General features: G+C 38.3%; 4 protein-coding genes and 1 long non-coding RNA gene across 6 annotated transcripts in view; 3 read left to right on the top strand and 2 right to left on the bottom strand.

Annotated features, from left to right (window-relative positions):
* The window catches only part of ppp2r5b (protein phosphatase 2, regulatory subunit B', beta), a 38,839-nt gene extending 32,670 nt beyond the window's left edge, over positions 1-6,169 (top strand). Inside the window, exons 9-13 of the mRNA XM_024287785.1 lie at positions 10-76; positions 156-275; positions 353-480; positions 1,730-1,831; positions 1,962-6,169. Of these exons, the coding sequence (XP_024143553.1) occupies positions 10-76; positions 156-275; positions 353-480; positions 1,730-1,831; positions 1,962-2,184 (640 nt within the window). The 3' untranslated portion in view covers positions 2,185-6,169. The remainder of the gene's footprint in view (positions 1-9; positions 77-155; positions 276-352; positions 481-1,729; positions 1,832-1,961) is intronic.
* LOC112155835 lies at positions 1,373-2,051 on the bottom strand. The gene is made up of 2 exons (XR_002920854.2): positions 1,912-2,051; positions 1,373-1,810 (listed from the first exon to the last, which is right to left on the bottom strand). It is a non-coding gene; the product is annotated as an uncharacterized LOC112155835 (long non-coding RNA).
* Positions 6,170-7,008: 839 nt separating the features above from the next.
* Positions 7,009-8,431, top strand: LOC112155833 (glycoprotein hormone beta-5). The gene is made up of 3 exons (XM_024287784.2): positions 7,009-7,170; positions 7,655-7,853; positions 8,171-8,431. Exons 1-3 carry the CDS (start codon positions 7,151-7,153, stop codon positions 8,357-8,359), a joined length of 408 nt encoding a protein of 135 aa, XP_024143552.1. The 5' UTR covers positions 7,009-7,150; the 3' UTR covers positions 8,360-8,431.
* Positions 8,432-13,183: 4,752 nt separating this feature from the next.
* On the top strand, positions 13,184-14,864 carry gpha2 (glycoprotein hormone subunit alpha 2). Its single transcript, XM_024288071.2, has 3 exons — positions 13,184-13,304; positions 13,902-14,086; positions 14,158-14,864. The coding sequence occupies exons 1-3, from the start codon at positions 13,184-13,186 to the stop codon at positions 14,260-14,262; spliced, it is 411 nt and encodes a 136-aa protein (XP_024143839.1). The 3' UTR covers positions 14,263-14,864.
* Positions 14,865-15,586: 722 nt separating this feature from the next.
* Positions 15,587-21,262, bottom strand: part of LOC112155972 — an 8,075-nt gene continuing 2,399 nt past the window's right edge. For both annotated transcript variants that reach the window (XM_024288067.1, XM_024288068.1), the window contains exons 6-10: positions 21,219-21,235; positions 20,983-21,068; positions 18,413-18,473; positions 16,189-16,262; positions 15,587-15,852 (exon numbers count right to left, since the gene is read on the bottom strand). In XM_024288067.1, coding sequence (XP_024143835.1) covers positions 15,762-15,852; positions 16,189-16,262; positions 18,413-18,473; positions 20,983-21,068; positions 21,219-21,235 — 329 coding nt within the window. In that variant the 3' untranslated portion in view covers positions 15,587-15,761. The remainder of the gene's footprint in view (positions 15,853-16,188; positions 16,263-18,412; positions 18,474-20,982; positions 21,069-21,218; positions 21,236-21,262) is intronic.

Genomic DNA, 21,262 nt, shown 5'->3' with positions numbered 1-21,262 from the left:
TGACTTGTTCACGTTTGTTGTGCAGATCATCCGAGGGCTGCTCAAGTACTGGCCGAAAACCTGCACACAGAAAGAGGTGAGGCAGCGACCAGCTGCTGCTCCATGCGGCGTCCATCTTTGGCTTCAACACACCTTCTTCTGTGTTTGTGGTTCAGGTGATGTTCCTGGGGGAGATCGAGGAGATTCTGGACGTGATAGAGCCGTCTCAGTTCATCCGCATCCAGGAGCCCCTCTTCAAACAGATCGCCGCCTGTATTTCCAGCCCCCACTTCCAGGTGATGAAGCGACACAGAAGGAAAACAAAACCCTGTCCGATACAGAGCTGAATGATGAATTTGAATGTGGTTTTTAGGTAGCGGAGCGCGCTCTTTACTTCTGGAACAATGAGTACATCCTCAGCCTGATAGAGGAGAACTGCCAAGTCATCCTGCCTCTGGTGTTTGCCACGCTCTACAGAGTCTCCAAGGAACACTGGAACCAGTTAGTAGATTCTTTTTCTTTTTTTTTCTATTGTAAAAGTGGTCTCCTAATCATGATTATGAAGATTTTAGCCAAAATCAAAACGTCCGTTTTGTTTTTTAAGACATATTTTCTGCAGAGCGGCAGGAGTTCATTAGAAATTCACTTTTTGTGGAAGTAAGATCTTAAATAAAGACTAATTTACCTTATAAATGATTTAAAAAAAGCACATCAGCTATGTTTTTGTAGCATATTCTGGCTTGAACTTTTGAATGTTTGACACTTTTTCTCCTTGAAAATGTATAAATATAATTTTAACATCTATTTTTGGTTGTTTTTAAGACTTCAAAGAAAAAAAGACAACATATAAGCGACATGACAAGTTGTTTTTTCTAAAGTCACGCAAAGTTGTGTATCCATTCCTACATTTTTAACTTTTAATTTGAAGAGTTATGGGTCTAAGCGAGGTTTAGTCATCACTTTGTTTCTCAAAGACTGAATCGGAATTGCTTCCCTACCACTATGGCTTCTCCCTACCCCTACATTTATCCCTCCAAGCAGAGAGAAATAGGAAACTAGTGTTTTTAAATTCAAAAGTTACTGCCGCTAGATGACGTCATTAACAGTCGCTGGTCATCCTGAACTGCCAGCACTCTGAAAACACACACAATTAGTTTTATAGCTTTTAAAAAGTCATACAAAAACAAAAAATCCCTTTTGGACACCATTACAGCTTCAAATGCTTCTGCAATTGGAGGAATAGAGAGGAGCCAGAGGGCAAGCAATTTGGATTGGCCCAAGATTATGTCCGAATTCCTTCCTGAACCCCTAAAAACTATCTAGTGACCTGGATTTTAAAGCAACTCAGACACCATGCTCTCTACTTTTTTCAACTAAACTTTAAACAAATGCATGATGGGAAAACTAATCGACCAAGTTTATTCCTAATACTTTCATGCAGAAGTTACAAGATAAATCCCACCACAAACACACCTGTACATGATAAAAACATGAAAACACCTGTAAAAATGTTAACGTGATGTAAAATCATACGTAAAAAGAGCAGATGAACTATACAAAAAACTAAGACAAAGAAATAAAAGAATTCAATTAAAATATACTAAAACAAATCTACTTTTTTAATGCAATTTATAATCAAGTCTCTTTAATTATTTTTAATGTTTCTCCTGAGAAAACTCATGTTCTTCTCTTCAGTTAAGCCTCCGTGTGCATACACAAGTGAAGTCTCATTTCATCTGTTTCTCTGCAGGACTATTGTGTCTCTGATCTACAACGTGCTGAAGACCTTCATGGAGATGAACAGCAAACTGTTTGATGACCTCACTGCCTCCTACAAAGTGGAGAAACAGAAGTGAGTGACTCTCTGATTTCAATTATGTGCTGATTTTCAGCTACTAAACACATTTTCAGTTGAAATAGACCCAAGTTTACCCTGGTCCTGGTTCGAGGTGGTCTCAGTTTGTCCCCTTTTCCCTTTCCAGGGAGATGAAGCGTGAGCGGGAGCGTGTGGAGCTCTGGCGAGGCCTGGAGGAGTACCAGGAGCGGCGGATGCAGATGCTGACGGAGGCCGCCAGGAACCAGCGCAACCTTCAGGAGCGAGGCGAGAGAGGGGACCCCCTGAGCCCCACGTGCCCCCAGACGGCTCACTCCGACCAGCCAGAGCCCAAACCCAGCGGGGCCACTTCCGGAGAAACCGCCACCTAGGTGCCGCCCCGCACAGATTTGGTCAGGGGACGGGGGGGGTTGAGTGCTGGGAGACGGAAGACGGAGCCTTGCATCGCCCGGGCGGCAGCTTTTTGAACAAAGGCTGCCCCCTCCGCCATGCAAGGCTGCACCCTCTTTCTGTGTGAAACTGGTTCACTCTTTTCTGCACACATTGAAACAAACATCAGCTGGTTTGTTAAACTGCAGGTCAGTACCAAAAACACAAAACAAAAACGGGTCGCTGGCTTCAAAATCAGCTGGTGCAACACTCGTGTTTAACGCCGAGTCATGGTCTGTAGTGTGACCTCCTTTATAGTTTGGTCCGAGATGCTGATTCATGAGTGCATAGCACAACGTATAACAAACAAAAGAAGCAATTTCACACAAATACCCTCCTCAAAAATATCCGACAAAATCCCACCAACGGAAGAAACCGAACCATCACACACGTGTGTGTCCAAACACACGGCTGGTGTGAGTCCTCTCCCAGACCGCCGGGTTCCACCAAAGGACGAGACTGAAGTCCCTCTACAGCTGAAGAAAGCGACAACACTGATATAAAGTACAACCATGTTCCTTCTTCTTACTTGTTACTCTACTACTACTACTCTACTCTACTCTAAGTACTACTGATGATGATGTTTTTATATATATACATATGTCTCTGGATATTTCTGTAGTGTAATATGGGAGAAACACTAGTGTAGCAGAAAAACCACAAAGGGGAAGGCTGACTCGATTCCTGGTTTCACATGTTAAACACACACGGCCATAACATGAGTTATGCTGAAATTCAGCAGAATTCCCCTTTAACGCATCTTAAGGAGGGGAGGAGTGAACTGGATTGAACGGGGCTGTTTTTCTTTTATTTTGAAGGTTTGGAGTAGGTGTGTGTTCAAAGTGGCGTTCCATCAAAATTCTCCAACACTTTCGTCCTAATTTGTTCTCATTTTAGTAAACAAGTTCAGTGTTGCAAAAAATTCAAAAAAGTTTGGAGAAAAGCCTATTTTAACGTTTAAATTTCGTATGTTTTTAGGCTAGTTTACGAACATTCTCTTTGCTGCCACCAGCTGTTCATCAGTGGAACTACATAAGACTTTTTGGATTTTTTTTTTTTTTTTAATACATAAAATTCTCAATTTTAACCTGGCAAAAATTTGATTCCTTGAACAAATTAGTACTTTAAACTAGTGGTTTCAAACCCCTGGGCTGCGGACCGGTACTGCTCCGTGGGTCACTTCTTAGTACCGGTCCGCAAAAGAATAAATAAATACGGTAACTTTCAAAAAATGTTTTATTTCTTATTCTGAGGGAAGTTTCATGTTGTAAAATAAGTCACATGTACTAAATAAATTTACTACCTTCTTAAATCAGCTGCTTTGTCCGCTAAATTAATAAAAATCAAAATTCTAAACATTTTTTTAGAGCAGAAAAGAGTGAGTAAATGGAAGATGACCCTTCTCAAACACACAAAAACAAAAGAAATCTGGATTAAAGTTGTTCCTACACTTCTATCTCTGCATGGGGGCTGACTCTGTTACAAGGAGGCTGCTAATAAAGCTGTATTCACTAAGAATTGATTATTATATTTAGAATATACAATCCTCATTTTACCCTTTAATCCTTCAAAACTGCAGCTGTAAAAACAAACACGGACGCCACGAGTGTTTGAAACAAAAGAAAAACAGTTCGGGTTCTGACTTTGAGCGTCTGCTGGTTCGGCAGAACCGATGCTGCTAGATGGCGATCATTGCAATGAAAACTGTTTCCATTGTGAACCCACAAAAACTCGATCATCGTGACAGTGATGGGGTGAAGAGTTGCGGGAAAAAAAAATATTTTAGCAATATTTCCATTCTTTCAAGATAATCTGTGTTTTTTAGAGGGTTAACGACAAGCGTGCGGGTTCACCGCCGCTCTTGTTTTGACTCCGGTTGCGTCCTTGATATTCACACTGTCTTAAAGGTACTTTGTGTGTACATTTCTTTGAAGAAAACAAGGATTTTTTGCTTTGTCATGTTGTTTACTTTATTGTTTTTTGTATGATCTTGTTTATTTTGTGGGAGACTGATGTTGATGCTATTTATTTTCTATTTGATCAGGAAATGTAACTTTATTTGAAACCGAAGGTCAGGGTGTGTGTGTGTGTGCGTGTGTGTGTGTGAGAAGCAGGAGATGCGTTCAGGCTGAAAACGAAAGACGAGTTTTCTTTTTTTTCTTCCTCCCCTCTCCTTCCTGAGCGTCAGGGTTTGAATCTGAATGTATCGTAAAACAAAAAAACGATTGTTTTTTTTTTTTATTTTTTCTTAAAAGCGTGGCGCTGCTTGGTGGTTGCCTGGTAACCAAACCTTCAAACCAAGTTTTACCGTGTTCACTTCATGCCTGAATCGACCACTTTCTGAAATCCTTTCGATTTGCAGCTTTAAGATTAAAATTTTTAATATTATTTTGCACAAAGGTTTCTCCCCGCCAACAATCCTGCCCACAACTACTGCCGCTCTGCAGAAACTATGTCCAAAAAAGCAACACTCCAAGTTTGTCATATATGACTTTACATGATACACAATGAAAATGACTGCAGAGAAGATCTCTAACCACTGAATGAAGACATTTTATAAGAACTACGGATGATAAACTTTAAAATAAATACAGTTTTTGACAAAAAAGACAAAGAAAAGTAAAGTAAAAAAATAAATAAATCATAAATTACCATATTTTCTGCAATTTAGTGTGCACTGAATTATAAGGCGCATCCTCAAACATCCCCTATTTTGAACTTATGTCCCATATAAGTCACATCAACTATAAGGCGCATTAAGCAAACAAGAGTCAGTTTATTAGCTGTGCTCACAGTATCTCACGTTAGCCATGTTAGAAGAGTTAGCTGTGTCAGCTTATTTACAAAACCTGCAACTCTCGACCTTGTTTTCTGATACCGTTACATGATAACTATGTTAGCCACATTAGCATACTTACTAAAACAGCCAAACTTGTTTGCAGTTTGTAAAAAACAGACTGATTCCACTATGTGTTAGCTACATTAGCCACATTAGCATATTGTCAATGAACACCCAACCTTGTTTCCAACTCTTAAAAAAACTGATTTTGACAGACGCTCCACTCAAAATCACTTCAAATCTGAAGGATTTTCAATAAAAAATTATCCGAAAAATACTTTTTTTTTTTGCTTACACATATTCTGCCTCAATTAATTGCAAAAGTTATTTTCAGTTTACTAAAATAAAGTTAATAAATAATTTAGAGCAGTTGTGGGGAGTTTTTTCTTTTTTTTTCCAACTAGTGATAAAATGATGTTTTTAAAAATGCACAGAAGGAATTTGTTTGGATTTCAGAAATCGTCTTGATTCAGGCAACAAACTTTCCAAAACAAACAAAGGAGCCGAACTGCTGAACCTCCCGAACCACAAAACCTACTTCAAGTTTTTTTTCCTCGCAAAACTTTTTTTTTTTTTTTGTATCAGCAGGTCAGCTGATTTAAGAACGAAAAGGAGCTCCATCTCTCGCCGTTCCAGAGTTTTCAGTGCAGTCTGTTAGCGCGTCAGAGTTCTAGTCGTCCTCCGTCCGTTCTGGAGCTGCGAGGAGGGGTCCATTGACCGTCGTGTGTGAAACTCTTAGTTCACGCCATCGAACCCGTTTCAGGTCTGAGGGGTCAAGTCGGAGGAAGAGCACGGCAATAAGTCAGAGCAACAGAACGAGAACTGAACCGACAACTGCATTACGTAGCAATTTCACCGAAGTTTTAGATTTGCACTGTCTGCCCAATGGTCTGTGTTTGTTGTGTTGAAGATAAAAACCATAGAGAAGATGATCAACAGGATGCAGAAAAAGATGTATATTTTGGGGACCAACAAAGCAGTGGGGGGGTTGAATGTAGAGTCTTACTACTGTATGAAACATTACAGAAGGATGTAGAACGGAGAAAAAAAATATGTGCTTCAAATGAAACTTCACTTTGAGAAAAACATCTCCAGAGTCTGGGCTGGTTTCTGTGTGTCGGCTTCTTTACTGCTTTTCAAAATCTGTACCACACTCTTAAATAAACCTCTTCGTCTAAAATATGTGCAAAAACACAAAATATCACTCAGTAGTTTTGTGTCATTTCTATTTTAAATATATTTTAACACTTGATAGTAACTTTACAGTGAGAACAAATGGTTCATTTTAAGGACAACCTTGAAAACATTTTATTTTAAGTAAATAATCTGTGACTCCCCAGTAGTCGGAACACACCCTCCAGTCGCCCTTCTAGAAGAGGGGAACCACCACTCAAGCGTTCAACTCCTTCCACCACGTTAAGGTGGTGATTCTTCATTTTTTTTCTCTGGGTGATGTCACACTGACTCGCTCCAGTTCTCAAATACAGTCATTGGGTTGAGGTTGTGATTGTTAATTGAAATCAATTTAGTAAACAAAATAACAGCAACTGTCTTAATGCAACTAAATGCCTTTTATAATTTTTTTTTGTACTTTGGAAAAGTTTTATCTCAAGATCTCCTTTCTAAGCAGTTGAGACACATTACTGTAAGAATCATTCAGTACAGCTGCAGAAATTCAAAATATTTCTGAATCATTGGCCACAACTGAAATAAAAATGACTCCCCACGATTTGAATCCAACTGTGCGATCCCCTGACGTACTGAAGATATTCTAACAGTTCAAATTTGAATGAAGTGATTCATGGGTGTTATTCATGCCGAGGCATCCTGAAACAGTTGAGCGCAGCCTCCCACCCGCCCACTGTGGGAGATGCAGGCTGAGGTTAGGCAAACACAGAGAAGCAGCCGTTATTTTCCAGGAACTCCCCATTATTTGTGACTTGGGGTCTCCAACGGTATTTTATTCTGATTGCCATGATGTCAGAGTGTCCTACAACTCTAACAACCTTCACCAAACAACAAGGGCAGGTTAGTCCCACTGACCACAGCGTACGGGAGCAGCATCTAAGATGGTTCATACCTTTAAAAGGTGAGTTTTTTATTTTTATTTTGAAAGAAGTCTATTAGCTGCAATTAAAAAATGTTTTAACAGTATTTGTGTTGTTTCTTTATAGCTCCTATTTAACCATTTACAAAGATCTTCAATTTTTATCCAGATAAGGTTTTAACAAAATAAGGAGAAAAAGTTGAAAACGAAAGAAAAACATTTTTATTTTATTAAATATTCTTTCAAACGAGTCAGAATGACGGATTTTGTTTCTTGTAAAGTCAAGCGTTTGGCTGCAGTTCCCACTACAAACGCTAGAGGGAGTAGTTTGACCATCTGAGTGAACTCCTTCACTAAAGGAACATTTTTTTCTTTTAATTTTATATATCCCTCGGAAAATATTACTATTTACAGATTAATTAAGCTATAGTTTATATTTTTGAAGATAATTTTCATTTTTTGCATCATAAACTTAGAATGTTTGTTTCTGAGAGTTTTAATCAATTTTTTGTCCTTGCTTCACAAGCACCTTGATTCGCCCTCCTCCCCTCCCCACGCTCCTCCTGGTTGCCATGGGAATAGTGATGTGCGTGTCCGTGACAGCGCCACTTCGTGGTTTCAGAGGCTGCGCGGTGCGTGAGTTCACCTTCGTGGCTCAGAAGCCAGGCTGCAAGGGGCTGCGCATCACCACAGAGGCCTGCTGGGGGCGCTGTCACACCTGGGAGGTAAAGAAAAAATAAATAAATATATTTTTAGTATTTTTTTCTTATTCACAAAATTAAAAAAAAATGAAAACTATAAATTGTATATGATTTTCAAAACTTAAATATATCAATTTACAAAATAGTTCTTAATTTTTCTTAATAATTTCTTTATTTTAAACCAAAACTTGAATTTCCTTTTTGTTTGGAAACAATACTCTTAGAATTATTGTTCAAACCATCTAATTTATGAGCTAATTCAGAATTATATATTTTTTAAATAATGTGTTTTATATATTTACAGTATATAACTAAGCTCTGTTTGTGTTTGATCCCCACAGAGGCCCATCCTGGAGGCCCCGTTCATCCACCGTCACCACCGCGTGTGCACCTACAGCCACATGCGCATCCTGAGCGCCCGTCTGCCGGGCTGCCTGCCCGACGTGTCCCCCCTCTACCACTACCCCGCCGCCCTGCAGTGCCACTGCTCCGGCTGCTCCACGCTGGACACGGAGTGCGAGACCTTCTGAAGGCTCCGCCCCTCTCCACAACACCTCTGTACACTAGCATGTTATAAATAAAGGTTGGATTTCTAGCATTAAGTGGTTATATACATCATTGAGTTCAACAATCCTCTTCTGCCCCCAAAACATTTATATTTTTGGGGCTTTTCCTGCTTTTTTTTGACAATAAAGTTGATTCTTAAAAACACTGTCTCTTCTTACTTGTTTCCTCATTTAAATGTTTGCATTTCTTATCTTTAAATCTTGACATTAGCAGCTCTCTGTGCAGTATTATCTGCTATATTTGTTCAGACAACGATAAAGCTAAATTTAGAACTCTTCATCCTCAAAGAGCATTCCACAGGCTTTTATGTGGATAATTGTCCTTTCCATATTTCCGTTCCTCTGTGTGTGTGTGTGTGTCCTCACGTGCTCCATTTGAGCTGTGTCACCAGGTGGAAACTCCACTTAAGTCCTGCTTTTAATGAAGGTGCTGTTTGTGTGTGTGTGTGTGTGTGTGTGTGTGTGTGCTTCAAAAAGTATAAGGTTTTATAGAAAATTGAACTGAACTCAACAAAAATCTACACACAAAAAACTGCACTGGTTCTGGCTGTTAGAAGAAGGTGAGAACAAACAGTCAGAAAACAAGAACAATAAACATAGCAGACAAACACAGAACAGAAACAGTCACACTGCAGTCAAACACAATTTCACAAGAGAATGAACAAACCCAGAAAATGTTCTTGAACGTTCCACCTGTGAGTGCTCGACTGATTATTACTCCAAACTGAGACGAGGAACTGCAACTGCTGACTTTTTTTGGAAGTGTTTGAATAGGTGTGTATGATTTTGTGTTACCGGTTTGTGTGTTTGTGTGATTTTCTGTGATTATGTGGTAATGTGTGTGTGATTTTTCTGCGTGAACGCATGTGTGAATGATGAGATGTGTGATGTATGTGATTGTGTATGATAATGTGCGTGTGATGACACAATATTGTGTGTGGAATTATATGTGTTTGATTTTGAGTGTGTGTGATTTTGTGTCTTTGTGTGTGCATGTGATTGTGTGTTTGCAATTGTGTGTGATTATCTGTGGTATTGAGTGTGTGTGACATTGAGTTTAGTTTTGTGTGATGATGGTATGTGATGTTCTGTGATTGTATTTGTTTAATTTTAGGTGTGTATGTAATCATCTCATGTATGATTTTTTTGAGTGTCATGTTTGTGTGTATAATAATGTCTGCTGGAGTGTGGTTACACGTGCATGTGTGTGATTGTGTGTGTGAGTGCAGTGACTCACCTCTTCCTGTCCTCCGTTCTTTGTCTCCTCTTCTTTCCCCCTGGTTTGGACGTGATTCAAAGGAACACAAATTTATGTTTCAAACTGCAGTTGTGCGTATGTGTGTGTCACTGTGAGGAATGATGTCACTCGTCGGGTTTCCCATCAGCATGAGCAAAGCGGGAATATTCATCGTGGAACAGGATAATTGTGTTTTGCTTTTGCACTTTTTAAGGAAGAAATCTATCAGTAAATTTCCGGAAAAGTTTAATCCCACAATATGAAGATGTGAAACAATCAAAGATTATGAAAATAAATTTAACTCGGTTTAGTTTTAGTGTCTGAAAGTTTTTATTGTTTTTGACTATATATATATATATATGTATTTTTTTTTAAATCATATTCACGTCAGATTTATCACCTAACATGAAACGTTTCATTGATGTTTATTTTGATTCAACATCCTTTGAGGACGAATATAAACGCAAAAGGCTCAAAAAATGTACACAACAGGTGTTATCAACAAGATTTTTATGCATCATATGATTAGAAATCATGAATACAGTCGATTTAAGGAGGCAATATCCTGTTTTTACTGTCAGTAAAACTGGCAACTTTTCTTTATATTATTCAAACATAGCTAACATTACGGAAGAGGATTAGGGCCACTGAAAAAAAAAAGCCCATGAAAAATTCTGACTTTAATCTCAGAATTCTGAGAAAAAATTCAGAATTCTGACTTTAAAGTCAGAACCTTGACTGTAAAGTCAGAATTCTGAGATTATTCTGACTTTAATCTCAGAATTCTGAGACTTTAAAGTCAGAATTCTGACTTTAAAGTCAGAATTTTTCATGGGCTTTTTTTTTTTTTTCAGTGGCCCTAATCCTCTTCCGTACTAACATAGCTGGTATCTGCGTTAGCGCGTAGCTGCCAGCGCTTGGAACAATAACATTGGTTTTGTAACTTTAAAAAGTCATGCAAAAACACTTAAAGAGCCATTTGGGTCAATTTCTCACTGACATCATCCCAACAGGAGCCACAAAGTTTTTATCACTTTTTTAGAAAAATAAGACACTGATTTGTTTTTATATTAATGTTAATATTATGATAACTATAAAAGATTTTTTTGGGAAAAATAAAACAAAGCTTTTTTTTCTCAATCTTGAAATAGTTTATGATTTTTGTCATAGATTTCACATGACTTCCTTTCAAAATAAAAGACAAGTCGATTTATCTCAATGCAGCAAATCATTAGATTTTAATTTTTTTAGACAAACATTTGTAAATGTAATGAACTAAATCTGCTAATTTTTACAAACACTTAAAATCCTTGAATTTGTTTAAAAATAGAAAATCCGGTACCTCAAAAATCAATCAAAAAGCTTATAAACTAATTGAATCAAGTTTTATTTTTATTTTTTTACACTTTATTACTTATGTCCTTTTTAAAGTTATACTTTTTCATTTTTTTTTTTAAATTTTTCTTTAACCAGAGAGCCACAATGGAGAGGTCAAAGAGCCTCATGTGGCTCAGGAGCCGCAGGTTGCAGACTTCTGGCCTACGCATTACCCGTAAAAAACATTTCGGACACCACTACCCCTCCAAATGTCCCTACAATTGTAGGGAGATAATTCAGATGTGGCCTTTTACTCTCCTAATGTAAAAACTATATCAGAAAATCTCCTTAGTCTTTCTGTCGTGAACGCTCCTCTACAATAGATAAAAAATATATATACTGTATATCTAATTTAATCTCAAGTGGAGACGGATCAAAACAGAGTTCCAGTTTTGTAGTTTCTCCTTCTAGATTTTTTAACAGCTTTTTTTTATTTTGGAATCATCCGGATTACCTGTGCTTTAGTGGCTTAGAGAGATTTCTCAAATGAAACACCATCGTTGCTCAGAGGTGACAACAAACTAAACCTTTACAAACACACACACATGAATCCGAATCCAAACGCAGGGTGGGCTCTGTTTTGGTGCTGCGCTGATGGAAAACCTATCAACTTTTCCTGTGTGTCACAGCAGCAATTGTTCCCCCAGAAGGTTTCAAAGTGGGGAGCATGAGTGAACACAGAGAGTGTGGCGGGGGGGGGGGGCTGAGAACTTTCTGTCCTTCACAGCACAGGTGGGACATGCAGAAAGAAAAAGGATTCCCACACTCATCTCTGCAGTGTGTGGGTGTGTCAGCAGCTATAAGCGCCGCTACCTGAGCTGCTGGTATCACTGCACGAGGTTCACGCCACGCACACACCTGTCTCACCGCACACCTGAAGTCTCCTCTGTCCAGGTAAGAGCCTACTTTTATTTTACAGGTTTTTCCTGTTGGTAAGCCACAGTTTCATTCATAAAATGCTTTTTATATTATTTTTTGTCTTAAAAAGCTTGAACCGTTTTGCCCTATTTTCTGATTTATCGGATTAAAATTCCACTTTTTTTATTTCGTTTTTCAAATCTCTTTAATAATAATATTGTAAATAAGTTTTATTCAAAACATCAAACTAGGAAAGTTTCACTTAAAATGTGCTTTAATACTTTAAATGTTGGGGGAAAAATAGAAACAGATGAATTGAACCTTTTATGAAAGGAAATGCACTAAAGTGTCATTAAAACAATACAAGTTTAAATTGGTAAATTAAAGACAAAAAAAAATAAATACTGGTGAATTTTAGATGTTAAGAATTAAAAATTTTGCATTTTGAAAATTATGACTATTTCTAGTTGTATCTGAAGACCCTTTTTACCAATGATGGAGATTCTTTTTGGCGACATCCAGAGGAAAAAATTTGAGCCCAATGGTTGTAGCTCTCACCATTTCTGCAGTCCCCTCTGCTGTTTTCATAATTCCGGACATCCTCCCAAAGCGAGGTGTTTCCCAATTTCCACCCATTTTACAGAGTGGAAATCCCATTTCAGAAAGAGCCCCTCCAGCAGTCTTAATGACATCCCCCTGGGCCTTCTAGCTGTCGCAGCACTGCTGGATGCAGAAGTTTTGGGGATGGGAAAAGATGACTGCATGATTTAAAACCATGGAGGCTTTGCTGAGGTTGTGTGTGTGTGTGTGTGCGTGCACCAGCAGGTAGCTGCTAAATGAGGCAGAGGGAAAAGATTCAGACAGGATTTGTTTTCATTCACATGAAGCGGTACTCAAGCGGGTGACGTCCTGCAGCAGGGGAAACCACCGCGGATTATCACTGTGTGTTTATGTAAGGGGGGGGGGGGGGAATAAAAAGGAGAAAAAGTGAAAATAGGTTTTAGCTCATGAAATTACCCAAAGTGTATTTTATTTTGAAGAAATTGCTCATTAAAACTTTTTTTTTCCTAATCGGAGTGGGTCGCTTTATTTTGAAAGGGCTTTCATTTTTAACTGCTTAAAATGGTCATTTGGATTTATTTTTTTAAATTGAAGACGTTTCCCCAAAAAAGAAACTTCTTTAATTTAAAGAACTAAATCCAAATGACTATTTAAAAAACTTTTTCTGCTTCTGTATCATTATGTCTTTACAAAAATGCTTAAAAGACCCTAAAAATGTTCTAAAAACCCCATGAACTTCCTGTTTTCTGAACCAGATGTCGCAGAGTTTGTCCTCCAGCATCTGCCTGCTGGCTCTTCCCCTCGTATCGCTGCTGCTGCTCTTTTCTCCAACCGGTTGGAGCTACGACGGCCTCGCCCCGGGATGTCACCTCTTCCGTAAGTCGGATTATTTTTCTCCAAGAAGTTCTGCTCGAAACCAATCAGGAGATACAACTTCCTGTCAATCAAAGTGACTGATTAATATTCTAATAAGAAAATCTTCTGTTTTCACTTTTGCTTAGTTAGTTAGAAATTTTTATTAAATAGAAAAATGACAATAAGTTGATTTTAAAATTGGCTTCTCATTTATTTTAAACTTAAATGTGTGTAATGCAATTTTTCAAAATAAAAAGTTCATAAAAGGTTTCTGATTCAAAACATCAGAGATGAATTTCAATGAGCCCTGCAGAGAGTATGTCCGATAATTTGTTTTTTTTGTTTTTTGGCTAAAAACAGTGTAATCCTAAGTAAAATACTACTGGAAATGCTTTGAAAATAGATTAAAAGAGGATCAGAGAGGGTCTTTCTGTCATTTTTTCAAATCTTTTAGATCTTTTAGACCTTCCTTGTCGAGTTTTTTACCTTCAAACATGGCAGTCAAAACAAACGGCCAGTTCTTTATACTTTATAGATGTCTTTTGAAACCTTTTGTGTAGGAAAAAGTCATAAAATGTAAAAATAAATCCAAGTGTTGCTTACGTCTGCTTGGTTTAGCCTTCAACGTGACCATCCGCAGCGACCGCCGCAGTACCTGCAAGGGTTCCCACGTGCTGCACGCCTGTGTGGGTTACTGCGAGTCCAGCGCCTTCCCCTCCAGATACTCCGTGCTGGTGGCCTCCAACTTCACCCACAACATCACCTCGGCTTCCAGATGCTGCACCATCAGCAAGGACGCCAAGGTGAGTTAAAGGGATTGGGGTGGAAGATCAGTCCTACCTGGAAGCGTCCGTCATGTTCTGCACCTCCACAGGTCAAAGTTCGGCTGGACTGTCCTCGAGGCCGTCACCATGATGAGATAGAGATCCTGACGGCGAGGGCGTGCCGCTGCGACATGTGCCGCAAATCCCGCTACTGACAGCATTTGTCGTCCAACTTTAAACCCACTTTGGAGGATTTTAACTCAACGGAATGAACCAAAAACACAGAAAGCAAACAGGTTCCAGCAAGAAACTGCAAGAAAAACTCCTAAATGAATCGTTTACATGTCAGGCTGTGAGTCTTTAGAGTTTTGTTTTATTCTCATTTGCATTATTCTGCTCCATAGCTGTCCTGGACTTGTAGGACTTTAATATTTTCTTATTTCTTACTGCACATTTGAGGAAAAATGTCACCACTGCCACAAACTTTGAAACTTGCACCCACATAGCACCCAGTAAAAAGCAAAAATTTTGGCCATAGAGATCAATCCCCCCCGTATATTGATGACATCACAGTGGGTGAAACCATCAAAAAATGAACGGAGCCAAAATCTCTTATAGAGCTAAAAAAAAAAAAATTATAATACACTAATGAAACCAAAACACACATCAGGATTTTTTACAAAATTATGATGGGAAGGCCACATAATCACGACTTGGTGGCCATGTTGTTGAAAAGTAAGAATTTGGCCTTTTTTTTTTTTTTTTACTAAATATTGGAGAAAACCTCAGCCAAAGTTTCGTTGACCTTTGACCTCAAAAAGAGCCCGGTATCTTGAATAAAAATAAATAAATAAATAAAAAAAATCACCTTTAAAACCAGCTACAAATTTATACTCTTCCGAGGGATTTTGAACTATTAGCTCCCAAGTCCTTGAGCATCATTAGGGAGCCACTCGAGGAAAAAAATGTTAGTTTCAAAGTTTGTCGATTTTGAACAAGCTAGCAAAAGTGACGTTAAATTTCCCTGTTGCTCGCACAGCTTTTGGAATAATGTGAAAAGTGCATAAATGAATCGGTGGCTCAAGCTAAACAAAACGAAATAATATACAATATGAACATATCAGGCATGTGGCTGTGGTTAATGAAAAATCTCCGTTGCCAAGGGATTTTAAAAATTTACTTTTGCAAATTCTTCTAAAAATGACATTGATCTATTCGTCACACCCAGGTGAACAAAAACTAAAATAGTTGCTATGGGGATAAAACCAACAGAAAAGCCACCTTTTAGAAAAAAAGTTTTTTTTTAATTGATTTTTTTCCTATCAGCTTTGACCAGAAGGGGAGGGGGAGGGCGGGTCAGAGGAGGACGGTGGGGGTGGGTGGATTTAATTTTTTTAACTTTTCAAGCACTGGTGTAACTTCAACAAACAATATGAATTCTCTTTGATATTTGGATAACAAAGTAGAACTTCAGTCGTAGTACTTTCATAACTCAAAATGTTTACCAGTAACACTTTGTAATAATCATCACGCTTGAGACCCAAGAATGTACTAAATGTATTTATATTTAAGAATTTGAACTTCAAAAGGTTAATATGTAAATATGTTAATAAAAAAAGGAAAGATTATTGCAAACTGCATTTAAATGAAAACAAACAAGAACTGTGTACTTTGTGTTAAACTGTCTTTCAATAAAAGGTCTTTTCTGCTAATTTCACTTGTGGATTATTTTTTTCAGATTACTCTGAGGGTTTCCATTGCAGGTTTGACCTCCATCGGATCTGAAGAAGAACCCACAAATGTGTCTGCAGAGCCAGAAAAAGAAGAAAAGCAGTTACTGAGCTGCAGAAGCTTCTCTACCTGGATATCATTACGTGAGCCAACAGCAGCTTCTCGCTCGTCATTTATGCTTCAGGAAATCTGGCGTCTGTCTCGTTGAGGATGTCTAAAAATCCTCAAACGTGTGTGATAATAAAAGCTGGACTTCCCCGACACTCTGTAATCTGTCTCTCTCACACATCAGCTGTTCAAATCGCGTTTCCTCCGGGCTTGAAGTCAATCATTTTTACGAGTGAGAGTGGCTTCATCATCTCCACAAAACCACGTCTTATAATCGGTTGGTAGGTAAAACAATGACTGACCTCAGCAGTCTTCTGAGGAGTCCTGGGCTGGCAGGAGGCCCCCTGTGCCCCTCTGTGTCCTCAGTCATCTCGGGCTGCAGAAGGAACCAGCATTAAAGCAGTGCAGACTGTGCAGCAGCTTATGCAACCCACAGTCTAATGAGCGTTTCATGCAAAGTATAGACTTTATGATGATGTCTTTGAGGTAAGAACCTCCAGTGACTGGTCCATCTACAATAATCAAATGGGTTTTGAGTGCAATGGTCGTCTGCCATTAAAGTCAAAGTGGTAGAGTTGTTTTTTAATGGTTTGACTGGAAGCCCTAGTACCACTCATATCTGGTAAACCAGTCAATAGCTATGAGGTGTTTGCTGAGCCTTATCTAGGTCTATAGGTCCTTCTTTACTGGTCATGGTTGTGGTCTGTCACTCATTGATGACACCTTGAGATAAACCAAATTCTTGATTAACATTTGACTGCCAACTACCAGCCCAAGCCAGGGGGCACTACTCATACGTTGATGGCTCTTTCAAATAACTTACAGGTAAAACCCACAGAATGTTGACATTGATCCAATGTTATGAAGATTTTTCTTTTAGAATTGTATTTCTTTTGGTTTCAATGAGTAAAGCACTCTCTACACCGTGAGACCAATATTTGGAAAACACAAAATGAGGTGTGTCTATCCCCCCAATCAAACCCGAAAATCCAATGCATTCTCACTCCAAACTCGTCATATATGGACGTATGGTTCGGTCCCCCTCCATGTCCCTTTTTGACATTTTGGATGTCACCAACTCATCGTTTTTTGATGAATTAGATCAGAAGTCCCCGATCTACGGGCCGTGAACCTGTCTCGGTCAGAGGGGCACTTTGTACCAGGCCACAGACTAAGAAAAAATGTATCCCCAACTCTCGGGACCCGGACCGGTGCCCTAACTGGGTGCCAGTACCCTAACCCAGTACCGGTTCTGTGTTCGTTACCACATCTGGTACCGTGTCCTGATGGTTGGGGATCCGTGATTTAATGAGAACAGCCAGAACGTCACAAAACGATGAGTTGGAGACACCCAAAAAGTAATGCAGAGGGGCCCTGAACCATATGGCCATATATGAGTTGGGAGTCAGAATGTGGAGGAAAATCTGTGGAGTAACAGCATCCACTGAGTTCTTACATTATCCCTAACTTATTGTGAGTAGTGTATGGAGGACAACATTCGACGGTTCTAAAGTGGCCCTCTATGAGATCTGACCTAAAACCTATTGAGCATCTTTGGAAAGGTGATACAACTTTAGACAACTGGAGCAGTTTGAGTCCCATTGAAAGTCACAGGAATCGCTTCATAGCAGTGATTGGCTCAAGTAGTCGTGAAACAAAATATTAAGTTAAAGATATCGTCATTTTTGTCCAGGTCTGTTTCGTGATTTTATTGTTGTAGATAATTTTGTTGGAGTACAATGTATGACTTTACTAGTTAAACTTCATAGAATTTTCAGTTTTACTTTTGTCAGATTCAAGTTATTTTTTTAACCCTTGTGAGTTTTTTCTTTCAGAGTACAAACTATGTTTTCCATGTGTGTAAGTATAGATAGTTAAACATATATTATATCTTTGCACAAAAGTATTACAGCAGATATGTTATTGCAACAAACGATTCTCAGAGAATTGATGTGTTTGGGGTGAGATTTGATGAATAGTAAAAATAGTGACATTATTTTAGGAAAGTAATATAAGTGGGAAGTGCAGGAACTTTCTCTTTCAGTTAAAAAAATTAAAGCATAACAAGTTTGGATCATTTTTTCCACTTGAAACAAATGCTGGGTAAAAATAGAACAGAAGGAAGTGGAAAAAAGTCGGGGTGGACGGATGAGAGAACGTGGGATAGAAAGAGATGAAAGGCTGCGGTTGGTGGGGGTAATTTTAGGACTTTGCTGCTAATCAAAGTGAATTGCATCCCAAAGAAAAGCACGCACTTCCTCACGTACACAAAAATCGCACCTTAACTCCTGCAGAACGTAATGCTATTATGAACCGTAATCTCCCTTGTTATCCTAGCTGTCTGCGCTAATGTTAGCCTGAGGCTGCAATAAAGAGGAGATGCTGCGAGTGAGTCTGTATGTGCGGCGCTCACAGGAAATGAAAGGGTTGCTCTGAGATGGAAATTGGGAAATGAATTGTTGGAATCAGTTAACTCTAAATAACTTCTGACTGAGCAAAGGGACAAAACAGGTATAAAAGCATAACCTCATCAAAGGCTGTTGGATCTTCCTCTGGTTTTGTGTCCTGGTTGCACAGGTCCAGCGCACTGAAAAGCAGAAACAATATTTACTTTGAAAACAAATCAAACAATTGAAACTCCTGTTATACCCTAAAAGCTAAAGCTTTAAAAATGTATGATTTGAAAAGCAACTTTTCTCTGTCAGAATCCGCTAAGTCATCTTGGTTTCGTAAACAGTCGAAGATTTAGGTGAAGGGGTGTAACGATTCATTTCAACAATTTCTTTTCATTTTTGGTTGACGATTTAGTTCAAAAATTAAAAATTGTTACACCCCTACTTAGGTGACATCTTGGCTGTTAAAAGGTTACAAATGCGTCACTCAAAAAGCATAAACTGACATTTTTTTGCTCTTTTAGTAATTATTTCATTAATGTAGTCTGCTGGATAGTCTACTTGCATTCATACTGAAGTAAACTGCACTAGGGTTCACTTGTGAGCAAACTAAGACTTAAAATTGCTGTGAACTCATGTAAAAATACCTTCAAGTACAGTAATTGAGATCAAATCTGAAGGATAGACGTTTAAGGTACTTAAATCACAAAAGCCCCTTTCCATGGAAAAGTCAACCCAAAAAATCTGCATTTCAGGCTTTCCCGTTCAAAATGTTCATGCTTTGCTACACAAGTTTTTACGTCCGTTCTTAGGCTCTACATACAAATCGGGCGTTCACTGAACGTAAGCTAAAACGTTCAACCTGCTGAACTGGTTGATTATCTAAAAGCTAAACTTTGACTAGTCAGGGACTTGATTTGGTAGTGATGTCGCACCAACTGTACGTACACTAGTGAACAGTAGAAAATAAGAAGAAGCCCCTCCCTGCTTGTCCATTGTGAACATCACAGGCTGAATGTGCATTCATGAAACTGCATATAGCTCATTCATTGAAATCATACTGTTGGTTTTCCTGATAAAAAAAAACTGTTGCAGTTTTTTCTTTATAAGATCATGTACAAATCTTAAAATCCTTTAAAAAAGTAGAGTATTTTTGAACAACGAAATGCATCTTAAAGATTTCTGGTGTTTTATAGTATTTTTTTCCCTAAGAAGTGCAGTGCACTGTGACAAGGAAGACAAGAACAAACATTAGTTCACTCAGGAAGTGTACTGACAGAATATAAACGCTGTTATTGTTTTTGTAGATATTTTTTTGAGCACGGTGAAGCTTTCTTTTCAGTTTCCATTTATTCCGGCAGGTTTAACAGAAAAACAAAACGCTGTGTCGCTGCGGGGCGTCATGTCAGGTGATGAAGCAGCCTTTGTGAAGGGAACACAGACCCACAGTTTATGTAGTCGTGACTTATTCAGCAAAAATGTTCACTTAAACTACTGCATCTCCATGAGCAGCCTCTTCAAAGGCGCGTGTTGAGATGAAACATCGCCCGATGGTTCTTGGATGTTGACACAGTTTATGCATCTCATCAAAAAACCAACAAAAAAACAAAGGAGAGATCCCGTTTGAGTTCAAAGAAAAACAGTCACAGCATAAGAATTGTGTCTGAGTGAGAGCCTGTTGAAAATCATCATTTTCGCCCCACTGATCTGACTGTCAGAGTGATTGAGGTGGCGCCCATTCGCCTCTCGCCAGCGGAGCGTGTGAATCGGCCTAAGCGAAGGAAAACAAAGACAAAAGCTGTCCCACAAAAAACGTCTAAGTGACTGCACTCTCAGATAAAAGGCTGCATAGAATCTGACTTAGCATAAACATTAAATTAAAGGGTCTTAATTTTAACAGCTTTAAATGGTCATCTGAACTTAGTTTTTAAAGTTGAAGACGTTAGCCTCTGCTAATTTCACATCAACCTTTGTTCACACTCTCTCCCACTAGCTTATAGCTCCTCACAAGCCCAAGCTAACATTAGCATAGCATAATAAATCTGAGCCTTCTGTTAACTTGGTTTATTTCTGAAGAAAGTTTCACAGCAAACATATTGATTGTCTCTGAGCCATTTGATCCAGTTTGTTACTGAGAAAAAACAACCAACAGCCCCAAAGTTGCACTATATTGTTTAGAAAAATACATTTTATTTATGTTTTGTGGCCATTAAGCCATTCATTTTATAAAATGTAGCTTTAAATATTTACAGTAATCAAATTTCAATAGTTGTGTTTTTCTATAAATAATATTTTTCATTCCTTCTACTTTTGACAGCAGAAGTTCCTTTCAAAATAAAACACATCCTCTGTTAAATAAGACCCTCCTGCTACAGCAGATTTACTTAAATTAAAAATGTAAGAAAATAAACTAAAACATGACATTTTCTATAAATATGACATTCTTTTTTTCCATTTACTTTAAAACATAACTACATTGGTATAGAATCCAATTCATTTTAAGTGCTTATAATTAGTTACGCTGACTGATTAAATCGTTTACCATCATTTTGATGAGTTATTTGACATATTAAAAATCAAATGAACCAAAACTAAAAACCCATCATTTATTTAAACTGTTTGCATTTTGATTCAAAGCCAAAAAGCCACAATGAAGTGATGAAATAACTGGATGGAGCTCTGGAGCCTCAGCTGTGATCTCACCTGTCTTTGAAGAAACCTTTTGCTGTGGCGCCCTCTAGTGGTGAGTTTCTCCTCCTGCGCTTTGACGTGTCACCAACAGATTTGTCCTAAAATAAAAAAATAAAAATAAAAAAAATGCGAAAATGAGAGGACTGAGATCAAAACTACTCCTTTAATTCACATAACAGGCTAAAAAAGTTCAAATAAAAAGATTAAATTCATGTTTCTGTTTTTGTATTTGTGTATGAACAACTCACCTTTTCTATTTGCTTTCCTGAAACAAGATAAATAAAGTTTTCAT

Source organism: Oryzias melastigma, linkage group LG18 (genome assembly GCF_002922805.2).
Source record: "Oryzias melastigma strain HK-1 linkage group LG18, ASM292280v2, whole genome shotgun sequence".
Lineage (NCBI taxonomy): Eukaryota > Metazoa > Chordata > Actinopteri > Beloniformes > Adrianichthyidae > Oryzias > Oryzias melastigma.
This window is presented reverse-complemented; position numbering and strand designations above follow the sequence as displayed.

What these genes read in the sequence shown, in the direction of transcription:
- gpha2 (XM_024288071.2), top strand. Translation starts at nt 13,184, where the DNA reads ATGTCGCAGAGTTTGTCCTCCAGCATCTGCCTGCTGGCTCTTCCCCTC. An exon ending in CCCGGGATGTCACCTCTTCC is followed by an intron (nt 13,305 to 13,901) that starts GTAAGTCGGATT and finishes TGCTTGGTTTAG; the next exon opens with CCTTCAACGTGACCATCCGC. An exon ending in CCATCAGCAAGGACGCCAAG is followed by an intron (nt 14,087 to 14,157) that starts GTGAGTTAAAGG and finishes GCACCTCCACAG; the next exon opens with GTCAAAGTTCGGCTGGACTG.
- LOC112155833 (XM_024287784.2), top strand. Translation starts at nt 7,151, where the DNA reads ATGGTTCATACCTTTAAAAG. An exon ending in ATGGTTCATACCTTTAAAAG is followed by an intron (nt 7,171 to 7,654) that starts GTGAGTTTTTTA and finishes TTGCTTCACAAG; the next exon opens with CACCTTGATTCGCCCTCCTC. An exon ending in GGCGCTGTCACACCTGGGAG is followed by an intron (nt 7,854 to 8,170) that starts GTAAAGAAAAAA and finishes TGATCCCCACAG; the next exon opens with AGGCCCATCCTGGAGGCCCC.